The sequence below is a fragment of the Diachasma alloeum genome, unplaced genomic scaffold, assembly GCF_001412515.2.
Source record: "Diachasma alloeum isolate Michigan unplaced genomic scaffold, Dall2.0 Dall_scaffold_00269, whole genome shotgun sequence".
Classification (NCBI taxonomy): Eukaryota; Metazoa; Arthropoda; class Insecta; order Hymenoptera; family Braconidae; genus Diachasma; species Diachasma alloeum.
Genome location: NW_021680408.1, coordinates 907,871 through 921,608, shown reverse-complemented (window position 1 = coordinate 921,608; position 13,738 = coordinate 907,871). Strand labels below are relative to the sequence as shown.

The following is a 13,738-nucleotide window of genomic DNA, read 5'->3' as shown; positions in this document are numbered from 1 at the left end:
GGGGGGGGGGGGGGGGGGGGGGGGGGGGGGGGGGGGGGGGGGGGGGGGTAGTGGATCCGCCGAAGAAACGGGAACAAAGAGAGCCAAGAGAGCAGTCGCGTTGTTTTTTCTTCGCATTTGCATTATTGATAGTGACGATGACGCCCAGTGACAGCAAACCAAAGACCATAAATGTGTGATTATGTTGATTGCCTGTTGCTTGTGTCACTGAAATTATGATCAACAGCATCGCACTGTTTTATTTAACTGCACTTAAACGCACCTGCACTCAACTTATTAATAAATCATTGATAATGACAACCAAGAGCACCAACAGCACCGTCACGCCTTCCCACACGCACTGTTACGTATTGATGTGCAATAATCATACGGTTATAACCACCTGATTTCAGGTAATCGACGAGTGCTGGGGGACGTGAGACTGTGACTAATTCAACGTGAATAAAAAAAAGGCGAGATAAAGGGGGAAAATAGGAAACAACGAAGGGAAAAAAAACCTCAACGACGGAAAGAATAGACCGAGTGTACAATTGATTCTGTTACAGTTGTTCAGTTCAGTCTCAATTCTATTTATTTCCTACCTTCTACCCCCTTGTTCATCCACTCTGACCTCTCTTCTTCCTCTCCCCTTCTTTCCTTTTTCCTCGTGTCTTCTTCCTCTGTAGCGCGCGCAATCACTCGCCAGCCCCCCTCCCCCCCACCTCAAACCTCCGACCAATCTTCCTCTTATTATTTCTCTCTCAATAAGTTTTTTTTTCCCTCAATCTCTCCTCTTCGGTTTTACTCTCTCCATTCTTTTTTCCTCTCGTCTTTATTTTTCCCTCTTTTTTCTTTAATACTCGAATCACGTACAAAGCGCTGTGCGTCGATGCCTGAATAAAACTTGGTTAAACAAAGAAGAGGAAACGTTAGACGGATCGATTTTGAAAGTGGTGGTTGGCTGGCAACGTATTTTCCGCGTAGGTGGAAAAAACAAGTGGTCGCAAGCGTCTCAAGTGGAAATCACGATAATAGTAAACTATCAATTGAAAAGTTGCATTACAGCAAAACGTATTTGCCGCGTTGGATACACTTTGTAAAAAGAAGAAGAAGAAAAAAGTACAGTAGAAAATTGTTTGTTAAAAAATTGATAGATATGGCTTGTCAAATGATATGGTTATTCGGTTATGTGAGTCTTGGATTGGCATTGACACTTGGTAATCGTCCAAGTGTACATATTAATCAGCGTCCACAGGTTAGGTCGAGATACGATCATCGTTCACGTACAACTGACAATGAATTACCACTGGCATCAACAGCCACTGTTGTCATTGGTAAAAATGATAAAAATACGGACATCGATTCGTCATACAGATTTGGTATGGAATCAGTGCCGTATGATTTACCGCCGGACTGGTTGATATACGACAAGAATGCCTGGAATTTGCCAGACAAACAGAATAGATTAGACGGAGGTAGAAATGGAATTTATGATAATGGAGTTATTGATGATTTCACGAGTGCTGTTATTGAGACACTTTATCCACATAAAAGTAATGATAAAATGAGTGGTGATTATTTTGATGATAGAATGGATGATACATTGAAAAGTGTTAATGATAGAACATCAGTATATGATGGTACAAGTGATAATGCGCTTCCAATTGATAATCACTATGATTTTATGAAAAAACGTATGTTACAACGTAATTCACGTAATGGTGGGGTTACGATGAAGGAGAAGGGTGTTTTGCCGATGAAAAAAGCTCCAGTATGGCCGTTAGATAATGTAGATGATGCGTGGCAAGTACATGCCAATGATGACATTAGGAGGAATAATGATGGTGCTTATGATAGGCCAATGGGTAAACGTAATTATGGTAGTGCAACAGGACGTAGAAGGTCAACTAGTGATACACGATCGCAAACGAACCTTCAAGTACAGTCGCAATCTTCATCATCAGTGCCGTCGTCACCTGGTGGAACAGTGGGTGGTATGGCAACGCAAATCATGCTGAGGGCATCACGTGGCAATCGACAATACGACGTACCACAAATTGGTGAGTGTCTTTCACTGTTATTTTCTTCTCTACCGTGTTTCACTATTGCGCTGGGGTGGCTTTTCTTTCTTTCTATCGTTATTCTATCTATCGTCAGTATGATATATAATTGGAGAATTGTTTTGTGTGCGGAGATATAGGGATGTGTGGTGCTGAGTCATCGGGGGTTACCGGATATGGAATAGGAGGGATATTTACCCATTCGGGGCTTTTGGTTTTGATGAGGGAATATTTCTATGGGAAAAGTGAAAATCTTTGGGGAGTTATTTGCTTCGAGCTTAGAGACTGATTATCGGTCATTGAAAATGTGTATTTTTATTTAAGAATTTTATATTTTTGCTTCAAAATGAAAGATCTATTTACCCATTCGGAGATTTTTATTTTGATGAGGGATAATTTGATGGGGGAATCTTTCTACGGGAAAAGTGAAAATCTTTGGGGAGTTATTTGCTTCGAGCTTAGAGACTGATTATCGCACATTGAAAATGTGTATTTTTATTTAAGAATTTTATATTTTTGCTTCAAAATGAAAGATCTATTTACCCATTCGGAGATTTTTATTTTGATGAGGGATAATTTGATGGGGGAATCTTTCTACGGGAAAAGTGAAAATCTTTGGGGAGTTATTTGCTTCGAGCTTAGAGACTGATTATCGCACATTGAAAATGTGTATTTTTATTTAAGAATTTTATATTTTTGCTTCAAAATGAAAGATCTATTTACCCATTCGGAGATTTTTATTTTGATGAGGGATAATTTGATGGGGGAATCTTTCTACGGGAAAAGTGAAAATCTTTGGGGAGTTATTTGCTTCGAGCTTAGAGACTGATTATCGCACATTGAAAATGTGTATTTTTATTTAAGAATTTTATATTTTTGCTTCAAAATGAAAGATCTATTTACCCATTCGGAGATTTTTATTTTGATGAGGGATAATTTGATGGGGGAATCTTTCTACGGGAAAAGTGAAAATCTTTGGGGAGTTATTTGCTTCGAGCTTAGAGACTGATTATCGCACATTGAAAATGTGTATTTTTATTTAAGAATTTTATATTTTTGCTTCAAAATGAAAGATCTATTTACCCATTCGGAGATTTTTATTTTGATGAGGGATAATTTGATGGGGGAATATTTCTACGGGGAAAGTGAGATCTTTGCGGAATTATTTGCTTCGCCCTTTGAGACTGATTATCGGTCATTGAAGTTTATATTTCTGCGTCGGAATGAAAGATTTTTGACGTTCTTTACGTGTGCAGGGGGATTTTTTCTTTCTCTACATCGTTTTTCAACCTATCATCAGTATGATATATATAATTGGAGAATTGTTTTATGTGTGGAGATGTAGAGATATATGGTGCTGAGTCATTGAGGGTTACCTGCCCATTCGGGGCTTTTTTATTGTGGTGAGGGAAAAATATTTCTGCAGGAAAACTGAGAATCTTTGGGGAATTATTTCTCACTTCGAGACCGATTAGGAATTTTCCATTTTTGCTTCCGAATGGAAGCTTTTGGTTTTCGCGTTGCATGGGATGGGGGACTTTTTTTGCTGTATATCGTTATTATTTATAGCTATTGTCAGTATGATGTATAATTCGAGATATATAATTAGGTTTTAATTGTTATTTTGGTGCTGGGAACACGAGATGAAAATATTCTAAGCACCGAATTATACTGATGATATGTGAATATCAACAGTTGACAACAGATGAATTGAATTATCGCGTGAACTAACTAAAAATTGATAACAGTGTGGGGATGCAATTTTACCAGGGTATTAACAAATATTGAATTCCAAAAATGCACTCTGAACTTTAGAGTGGAAGTGTGTTCTAGAAGGAATTAGAAGCATAGGTGATACTCAAATTTACCAGCTGATGAATTGGGACATACACTGTTAGAAATTTTCGTCTGAATTTTCGATGCCAAATTCCGGAAATTTTTATGGTATATTTTCAAGTTCCACTGAAATTTTAGAAAATCTTGTTTTATGATTTCAGGAAATCTTATGATTCCAAGAAATCAATAAAATACTTGATTTTTCAGTTCAATTATTCCGCGGAAATTCAGAAAAATCAGGAAAATTCAGGGAAAAATTGAAATTTCATATAATTTTATTTCTGATTATTTTTCCAACACAAATATCGGGCAATATAATTGGCCCATTCGACATCACGTGGTACAAGCTACAGGGTTTTCAACTGATAATTTTTTGATAACTCGTGCTTCGCACTCGTGATTTTTTAACCTGAAAAACTTGACTCCTTCGTTTGTTTGCAACGAACCTATCGGAAAATACCCGATAATTTTGAAGCTCTTGTGGTATTCCAAGTGAATATTCATATTCCACTGAAAATTCAATCATGTTATGATATTCCATCTCACTCCCACTGAAAACTCATGAATTTCCGTGAATTCTACTTAAAACTTGAAATTTCAAAAAAATTCCAACAGTGTATGATTCTCATCGCTCGTATTCCTTTTTGCAATGAGAATGATTGCAACCAGTTAATTGAAAAAAGGAATATCGAATCTGACAGGAAAAAGGGCGCTAGTGCATAAAATTCCCCCTGAAATTCCTAAACCCCCTCCACCTGTAAAACCACTCCCTCAGATTAAAAATTTTACATTCCACGTGGTCTCAGTTTCCCCCAGAATTGCATAAAATAACCTAGGACAAAGCCGGGGAGTCCCGGCGATAGTTATACACAACAGCTCTGGGCTACGTGCGCCCTTTCGCTTGCGTTCTCTTCACACAGATATTCCTCCCTGTAACGACATAATGAATCTCGGGGTTAGAATATCCCGCAGGGGATCTAGGAACTTCGATCCAGCCACTCATCCTCCATCTCACTCTTTTCTATCTTCGCTTCTTTTTTTTTAAGTTCATCTGTCCCTCTCGCAGCCTCCTACGTGCGCTCTCAATTCCCCTCGCATACACCCGCGCTCTCTTCTTTTTTATCTCGTCTCCTTTTTTTCTCTCTCGGTCTTCTACTTTACTGCCGAGTACCTATAGCTTTTTTGCCCATTGGGGCTGTGCGTCTATATCGAGTCGCCCACGCCGCTCCTTTTTTTGGGTGTGTGGGGAGTTCCCTTGATTTAGAGGGCCGATGGACCGAGCACGGTGCCTCAATAAAAGTCGAGGTCCAAATGTGCATTTCTATTGTTCAGACAAATGTACATTATTCACCTGTTTTTTTCCGGTCACCACTTGGAACGGTACTATTCTCGGTATTTTGTTCGGATTTTTTTTTATTAGTGTTAGTGATACGGAAACTCGTGGTAATGAATGGAGAGGCGGATGAATGGAAAAATATGCTTGGGGGAATGTAGAAATTTGCTGGGAGTTTAATACCTGAATTTCGGGGATTTTTTCACGTTTGGTTTGTTTGTTTCCGATTTGGTGTTCACTCGGACAGTTGTTTTTTAATAATCAGGGAAAGTTGACAATCAATTCAACAGACGGATGATGATGCAGAATTAGTTAAGATGTGTTTGAATAAATAGACTTTGCAGTCTTGTTCGGAAAAAGGAACAGAAGGGTTGACCTCATGTCTTTTTTGAAGGAATTTCTAATTTACGGAGAGAAATTTTTGATTAAAATTATAATACCGTTCTGTAAAAGTGTATCGTGAGTCATCGTTTCCTCATTTCTATTTCCAAATTTAGGAAAAATTAATGTGATTATAAAATTTTATTCTACGCTAGAGAAATTTTATCCTGACGCATAATAAATTTTACCCTTCCAGTCCAATAATTTTTATGTAGATAACGCAAATTCTCGAACGGTTGGTAAATTTTACCCTAGCGGTACAGTAATTTTTACTCTACCGGCAGGGTAATTTTTATTTTTATCAGGATAAAATTTCTGTACTGTAGAATAAAATTTGTTCCTCATATATTAATTTTTACTAAATTTCATAATACACTTTTATAGAACGGTAGGATAATTTTTATCAAACATTTCTCTCCGTGTAGTCATAGAAGACATAGCCATGGAAGTTGAGACAATCAATTCTGCCGACGAATGATGAAGAAAAATTTGCGAGGGTGTGTTCACGTAGAAAGATATTTCCGCAGCGAAGCGGTGAAACTGTTCAAGTCGATGTTGACTACTCGTCAATTTTCAATGCATATCTCGGAATCCAAGGCGAATAGCACAATTTTTGTTATAACCTTTTCTATAGAACAAATCGAAAGCTACAAAAAAGGTTATTATGAAAATTACGGTATCTCCCGCAGATCCGAAGATATTTCTCGAAACATCAGCTACGAGCTAAGTCAACTTAAATCGTTTTACCGCTTCGCTTCAGATTTAATCTTGTTTGAAAAACAAAACAGCCCATTTATTCCCATTCAATTTTTTATGGAATTTCTTGTGCAAGGAAGATTGCTTTTTTATGAGCAATGAAATGATTACCTATTCATTGCCGATATTTAGTAATGATGAATATTCCCTCTTATACTAATTGCTAAAGTAGTCGGAGTTCCTCGGGGCAATTCTGTGAAAACTTCTCCGGTTGCTGAAAAGATAATCTGTTCTGAATTACAATGAAACTTCATGTGTTTATTTCCCATGAGAGAATAAGGAGTTCTTTGATAACGAGAAGAAGCGGTTGATAAATTATTAATTAAAGAATAGGGGGGATATATATAGAAAGAGTTGGATAATAGAATCATTATATAATCTCTCATCGTCCCAAGTATCTAAAGATTTAAATGGTCGTTCATTCCTGCCCACCCCCGCACCAGACATGAATTAGGTGATCTAATTATGATTATGGCTGGGTTTGATTGACATCGCAATCAATGCTTGTGGTCAGCCTTCGCCCAGTGCTGAGCCAACACTTGTTAATCAATATTGTGCCCAATTGCAATACCCTTAGCTCATGACGTTATTAAGAAGTATAGACGAATCATCACCAGTAGAGGAGAGTAGTGATGCCGCGAGAGACTTTACGAGACAATGCTTTGGAGAGATGATCTCGGTCAGAATGAACCCAAAAATCTTGAGTCTCGTCTCAGTCTCGAAATACACAGCATCGCCTCTAAAAACAGACAAACTAGACACCGAGGTGAGATAAATTGACTCAGAGTCATCACGACAGAAGTCGTTACTGCGTCTTTCGAGACTGAGATGAGACCAAAAATGTCCGCGTTCACTGAGACTGAGACAATGCCTTCAAGGTATTGTCTCGTGATGTCTCGTAAAGTCTCTCGTGGCATCACTAGTCTAGCCCATTCGGCTAGTGATGCCGCGAGAGACTTTACGAGACAATGCTTTGGAGAGATGATCTCGGTCAGAATGAACCCGAAAATCTTTAGTCTCATATGAGTCTCGAAATACACAGCATCGCCTCCTCTCGTAATGACTCCGAGTCACTTTATTTCATCTCGGTCTGAAGTTTTTCGTATTTTTAATGCAAAAACCCCGGTTTTTGTCTCGCTCTGTCTCGTCTCGTCTTTTACTACATATAAAAAGTGCAAAAAACTAGACACCGAAGTGAGATAAATTGACTCAGAGTCATCACGACAGAAGTCGTTACTGCGTCTTTCGAGAGTGAGACGAGACCAAAAAAGTACGCGTTCACTAAGACCGAGACAATCCCCTTCAAGGTATTGTCTCGTGATGGCTCGTAAAGTCTCTCGCGGCATCACTAGTCTAGCCCATTCGGCTATTGATGCCGCGAGAGACTTTACGAGACAATGCTTTGGAAAATCTTTGGTCTCATCTCAGTCTCGAAATACACAGCATCGACTCCTCTCGTAATGACTCCGAGTCACTTGATCTCATCTCGGTCTGAAGTTTTTCGTATTTTTAATGTAAAATCTCGGTTTTTGTCTCGCTTTGTCTCGTCTCGTCTTTCGCTACATATACAAAACGCAAAAAACTAGACACCGAGGTGAGATAAATTGACTCAGAGTCATCACGACGGAAGTCGTTACTGCGTCTTTCGAGACTGAGACGAGACCAAAAATGTCCGCGTTCACTGAGACCGAGACAATCCCTTCAAGGTATTGTCTCGTGATGTCTCATAAAGTCTCTCGCGGCATCACTACACTCGGCCACCGACGTCGGTTCACTCCTAGATAGATCTACTAGTAGATCCTGCCTTTAGGCAAGACTCGACCAGCCCTAGGGCACCTCTAGAATTCTGATCACCTCCGGTCCATTTCTAACTTTCCAGAACGTGATTTCATCCCACAAAGACGAAGCGAATTCGTTCCGAAACTTTATAGAATTATGAGTAATTTGTGATGTTGTTTCACAGCAATTTCGACGCTTGCATACAACCAATATAAATCTCACCAATATCGCTTCCTCCACTGCAATGACCCGCATCGTCAATTCATCTCTTCACTGAAAGATTATCAATGAGTTCTCGAATTGTCCTCTTGTTTTATTTCTCCGCTGAATGAGGTCATCGGGGTTATTCTTGGGGTTCGATGTATATCCAAGTGATAATGGATCGAGGACGAAGACGAACGCGCGGGCTTTGATTTATCGTTCTGATATGCCTGTGGCGCATCTTTGTTCTTCTTCATCAATGGCGATGTCGGCTCACAAGTGAGGGAAAAGAAATCTTGGATATAAATGTGCCCGGGGCGGGGAATCGAAACCGTCGAATCATCCCTAAAAGAGTCGAGTTCGCAGTCCATGAATGGCTAAAAGTAACAAAACGACGGCTACCATTGAACAAAAAAAGCGAGGAATTTATTCTTTTTAGAGTAAGAGATTTGAGGAACTTTGGCAGTAAGTATATGGGAGTAGAAGGAAATAGACTGCAGAGCTGAAATTTTGAGAATATATTCTTTGAGTGATTTCAAATATCCTCCCGAAATCCCAAAACGTTGAACCACGTAGATTGTTGAGGAGAAAATATGAAAAATGTGAAACCGATGAAAATTGAAATGACTGTTTGCATCACAACAATAAGTGATTAGGAATTTGGACAGCGGAAAAATAATGGCGCAATCAATGCGAAGCGAACAAGTTGGAAATTAATGTGTGAATACAGCAAGAAATTCCTGGAGTCTGCACTGAGAGTTACGCATATTCATGAACAGCTTCAATCTGACCTATTTCATATTCCATTAGTCCTTTTCTTAAAAAAAAAATTCATCTTTCTTATTTCAACTTTTCTCAAGAATTCCCCAAAATTCATTATCACTGATTGTCCTGAATGCCCAGCAAATCCAGCTTGAATATTTAACTCTTCTCCACCAAAACCAGACCATCTAGGCCGATTCGTCAATCACCTTCGTAATGGGTACAAAGAACTACTTGAGATATGAGGTATAGGTTTCATCCTTGGAACAGAAACAATAAAATCATTGGCCTGTGCAGCGTGGTATAGAGCCAATAAATGTTTGATGCCACAAATCGTTCTATAGAGCCAGCTAGAAATTCAGCCCATGGTCCAGGTGTAGTATCCTGACCTTTGCCATCGCAGTACTGGGAAAATCATTGCCTCTTCACCCGCCGGCTTGAATTGCCTAGTCTTGGCATAACCTTGGCGTAGCACTGGCAACCATAGCTTTGGTGAGCAAGACGCTCGGTGTTTTTAAATAAGATTCGCCGAGGGCTGGGTGTGGGCTTGACCCTTAGGTGCCAACATTAGCTCAGGATAGAGCAAATAGGCGACAGCCAAGCTTGCCCTAATATTTCATAATCAAGCTTCGTCCAAGACTCCGCCAATACTGGACAATTAAGCTTTACTCAACCTTACGCCAACACTTGACAACCCATCTTTGCCGAGGGTTGGTCCTATACTTGACAATAAAGCTTGAGCCGAGGCTGACAACCAAGCTTCGTATAGGGTTGGTTCTAATACGAGGCAGCCAAATTTTGTCTAACACGTGACAAGCAAGTTTGAACGTTTTGGCCAATTCTTGGCCTAAACCCGTAGTAGGTCGGAATTTTTGTCATCTTCGCAATAATATTGGCAAGCCAAAGTTACGTCTTGGTCACTACTAGTTAGCCAAGGTTTGCCCAAGGTTGGGCCAACGCTCGACAAATAATGGGCTAAACCCGTAGTAGGTGGGAATTTTTGTCATCTTCGCAATAATATTGGCAAGCCAAGGTTACGCCTTGATCACTACTAGTCAACCAAGGTTCTCCGAAGGTTGGGCCAACGCTCGACAAATAATGGGCTAAACCCGTAGTAGGTCAGAATTTTTGTCATCTTCGCAATAATATTGGCAAGCCAAAGTTACATCTTGGTCACTACTAGTTAGCCAAGGTTCGCCCAAGGTTGGGCCAATGCTCGACAACTAATGGGCTAAACCCGTAGTTGATCAGAATTTTTGTAATCTTCGCAATAATATTGGCAAGCCAAAGTTACGTCTTGATCACTACTAGTCAACCAAGGTTCGCCCAAGGTTGTCCCAACACTTGATAACCAATCTCGGCCTAAACCCATAGCAGGTTAAATATCGTTGCTATCTTCCTACCAATACGGGACAGTCAAGATTTCGTCTTGGCCGATACTAGTCAGCCAAGGTTCACCCAGGGTTGGGCCGACACTCGACAACCAATCTGCGTCTAAACCATAGTCGGTCAGAGTTGTTGTCATCTTCGCACCAATACTGAGAAGCTAAGGTTTTGTCTTGGCCAATTCTAGCCGGCCAAGGTTCGCCCGAGGTTGCGCCAACACTCATCCACCAATCTTGGTTTAAACCCGTAGTTGCACAGAATTGTTACCATCTTCGTACCAATACTGGCCCGGACTGGAAGAACCCTGGCCCATCCCTAACTGTCAAGCTGCCTCAAAAAGTACAAATTCTGTGGCCCCGCAGGAATATCAAAATTCCTCACCTTCTTGATTTAAATCTCACCTCTCTATTATTTCCATTCTCAACGGCTATTATTCAAGAATATATGCCTAATTAAGGGCACATTATGTAGATTGAATCGGGCGTTAATGAATTTCACTTTGAGATTCAAGTGGGTGCCGTTTTCATCCATATTAATGAATCGTAAATAGTTTTTCATTTACCTCCTTGTTCAGAATGAACGAGAACTTTCAAAAGAAGAACCTGAAGACCGATGAATAATTAAAAATAGAACCAGAATCCATGAATACCACATTCCAATGTTCAGGAACTAATTTCGTCTGTGCTGATCAATTACTCTGCGAAACTATTTGAATCGTGAGCACTCAGAATCAACTAGACTGAGGAAAAAAGTTTTTTGAGGAGTACGTAAAAGTTTTTTACGAGTACACTCGTATCAAGAAACTCATGGCTCGATAATTGACATGACAAAATATCTTCCACTGAGTAAAAAACTTTCGCAAAGAGATTTTGTATTTCTCCTAAAGACGATGATAGTTGTTTAACGACAAAAAAGGGACTTCTCAAACCTAGCCTGACTAAATTAATTAATTCAATAGTTTTTTAGTCTCAAATGCAAAATATTTTAATGCAAAAAACCACTTGGCTCGGTTCGAGAAGTCGCTCTTTTGTTGTGAACTAATTGCCCTTCATCTTTCAAACAAGTACAACATCTCTTCACGGAAATTTTTTATTTCTCAATGTAAAATGTCAATCTGTAATTTAAGAAGTGGGGGAACGCTCCATAAAAATTCAATCTATAACTTTATAATCTAATTTCTTCCAGCAAACAATTCCGTAGCGAAGTGGTAAAACGGTACAAGTCAATTTTGATTATTGACCGATTTTCAATGAATATCTCGGGATCTAAGGGAGATATCCAAATTTTTGTTATAACCTTTTTTGTATAGCCGATTGAGAGCTACAACAAATGTAATTACGAAAATATCGTTATCTCCCTTAGATTCGGAAATATTTCTCAAAAACTCAATTGAGAGATAAGTCGACTTAAACACAAACGAAGTCTTCAAGTTTTTCAAGAAAAACTTGACTCTTTTCATTTGGTTGCAACGAACCCATCGGGAAATATCCGATAATTTTGAAGCTCTCGTGGTATTACATATGAATATTTTGTGATTATTCAAATGATCTTAAAATCCATAGAATACTTGATTTTCCAGTTTAATTATTCTGTGAAAATTCAGAAAAATCAGGAAAATACAGGAAAAAATTGAAAATTCGTGTCATTTTGTTTCTGAATATTCCCCACTCCCACTGAAAACTCATAATTTCCGTGAATTCTACTTAAAACTGGAAATTTCATAACCATTTTTTCCGTAAATCCGATTGAATGTCACTTTCATAAGATTTACTATAATATCTTTCATGAAATTTCAAAAAAATTCTAACAGTGTATAGTGAAATTTGTCACGATTGTCGAGGTAATGTTCATCCAACTTTTCTGTCCGTGTGTGCACCTTCATGACCCTGCTAACCCTCGGGTCAATGTCCATCTCACCCGAGTGTCCGTCCCACCCTGAGGCTCACCCCGAATCTCTCCCATATTCAGAGCCATTTCTCGGCCTAATCTACCTGCAATACAAGTCAAATCATCTCGCACCAGCACCCTCTACCAAATCGACACGTTAATCTCCCATTATCACCGCTAATATTTCAATAACTCTCGCCATCATTACCCCATCGTGGATAAATTCATCGATATAAATACACGCTTGCCATGGAATAACGCCATTAAGCAGCATTAGGGGATCATAAAGATAATGCCGTACCTCCAATACCTCATGAATTATCCCAGATTCCCCTCTGGTTATCCCCCCTCCAATAATGGACTGATCACAGTCTTCAAGAGGTTTGTTCACTTGTTCCTTTTGTACACTATATTAGAGCTGCGCGATATTGAGAATTTAGCACTTTCGAGACATTAATTTGGAAATCCGGTGGCACAGTGATTGCTGATTTCAGGGAGATTTCCACGATTTCATGCAATTATTGATTTCATGTGATTGTCTGGTATTTTTGATGTGGATACGTCTATGGTTTCAATATGGGGGGTCATGTTGGGAAAAGGTCCTTATGTGCAGCGCCATCTATCGGAATTCTAGAAAATTCTAGACATTTCGAGATAATTTGAGAAGTTTCTTGAAAATTCGAAAAAATTCAAGAAGTTTCTAGAAAATTCGAGAGAATTTAAAGAGTTTCCAGAAAATTCGAGGGAATGCAAGGAGTTTCTAGGAAATTCGAGAATGACGGAAAGACCATGAACGTATCCACATACAATTACAGCTGTATCGAAGATACAGCCGCCTGCAATTTTTGGATGATCTCGCGATTTCAGACGAATTCAAATTTTCGAAAACCGCCCTACTTTCTCCATTCGTTCGAGATAAATCAGTAGCGAAGTGATCAAACGGTTTAAGTCAGTTCAGTCTTTATTTGAGTTTTCCAGTAATATTTCCGAATTTAAGGGAGATAGCGAAATTTTCATAATGACCTTTTTTGTAGAGCTAATTGAGTGCTACTAAAAAGGTTATGAGAAAAATTTTGCTATCTCCCTTAGATTTCAAGATATTCATTGAAAACTGGTCAATAGCCAAAATCGACTTAAACCGATTGACCACCCGAGTCGAGGATTTGGTTCTGATTGGACGTACACAGGTCTTTCAAGATCTCTCCAGACCTAGATGGACCTGGTAAGTCCTAATCAGTTCTGCGACGTACTTTTCCAGAGACTTTTCGAATCCTCAGTTCTTTTCGGTCCTGAGAAGTCGTCGATGCTACCAAGAACGCGTGATTTTATGAGCGGGTGAAGGGGAAGGCATGTATGCGGAGGGTTGAAATTTGTAGCC

The 13,738-nt window shown here is 39.3% G+C and overlaps 1 protein-coding gene across 1 annotated transcript in view; it reads left to right on the top strand.

Annotated features, from left to right (window-relative positions):
* The first annotated feature begins 137 nt into the window (after window positions 1-137).
* The window catches only part of LOC107037632, a 61,296-nt gene continuing 47,695 nt past the window's right edge, over window positions 138-13,738 (top strand). Inside the window, exons 1-2 of the mRNA XM_015256278.1 lie at window positions 138-175; window positions 898-2,039. Coding sequence (XP_015111764.1) covers window positions 138-175; window positions 898-2,039 — 1,180 coding nt within the window. The remainder of the gene's footprint in view (window positions 176-897; window positions 2,040-13,738) is intronic.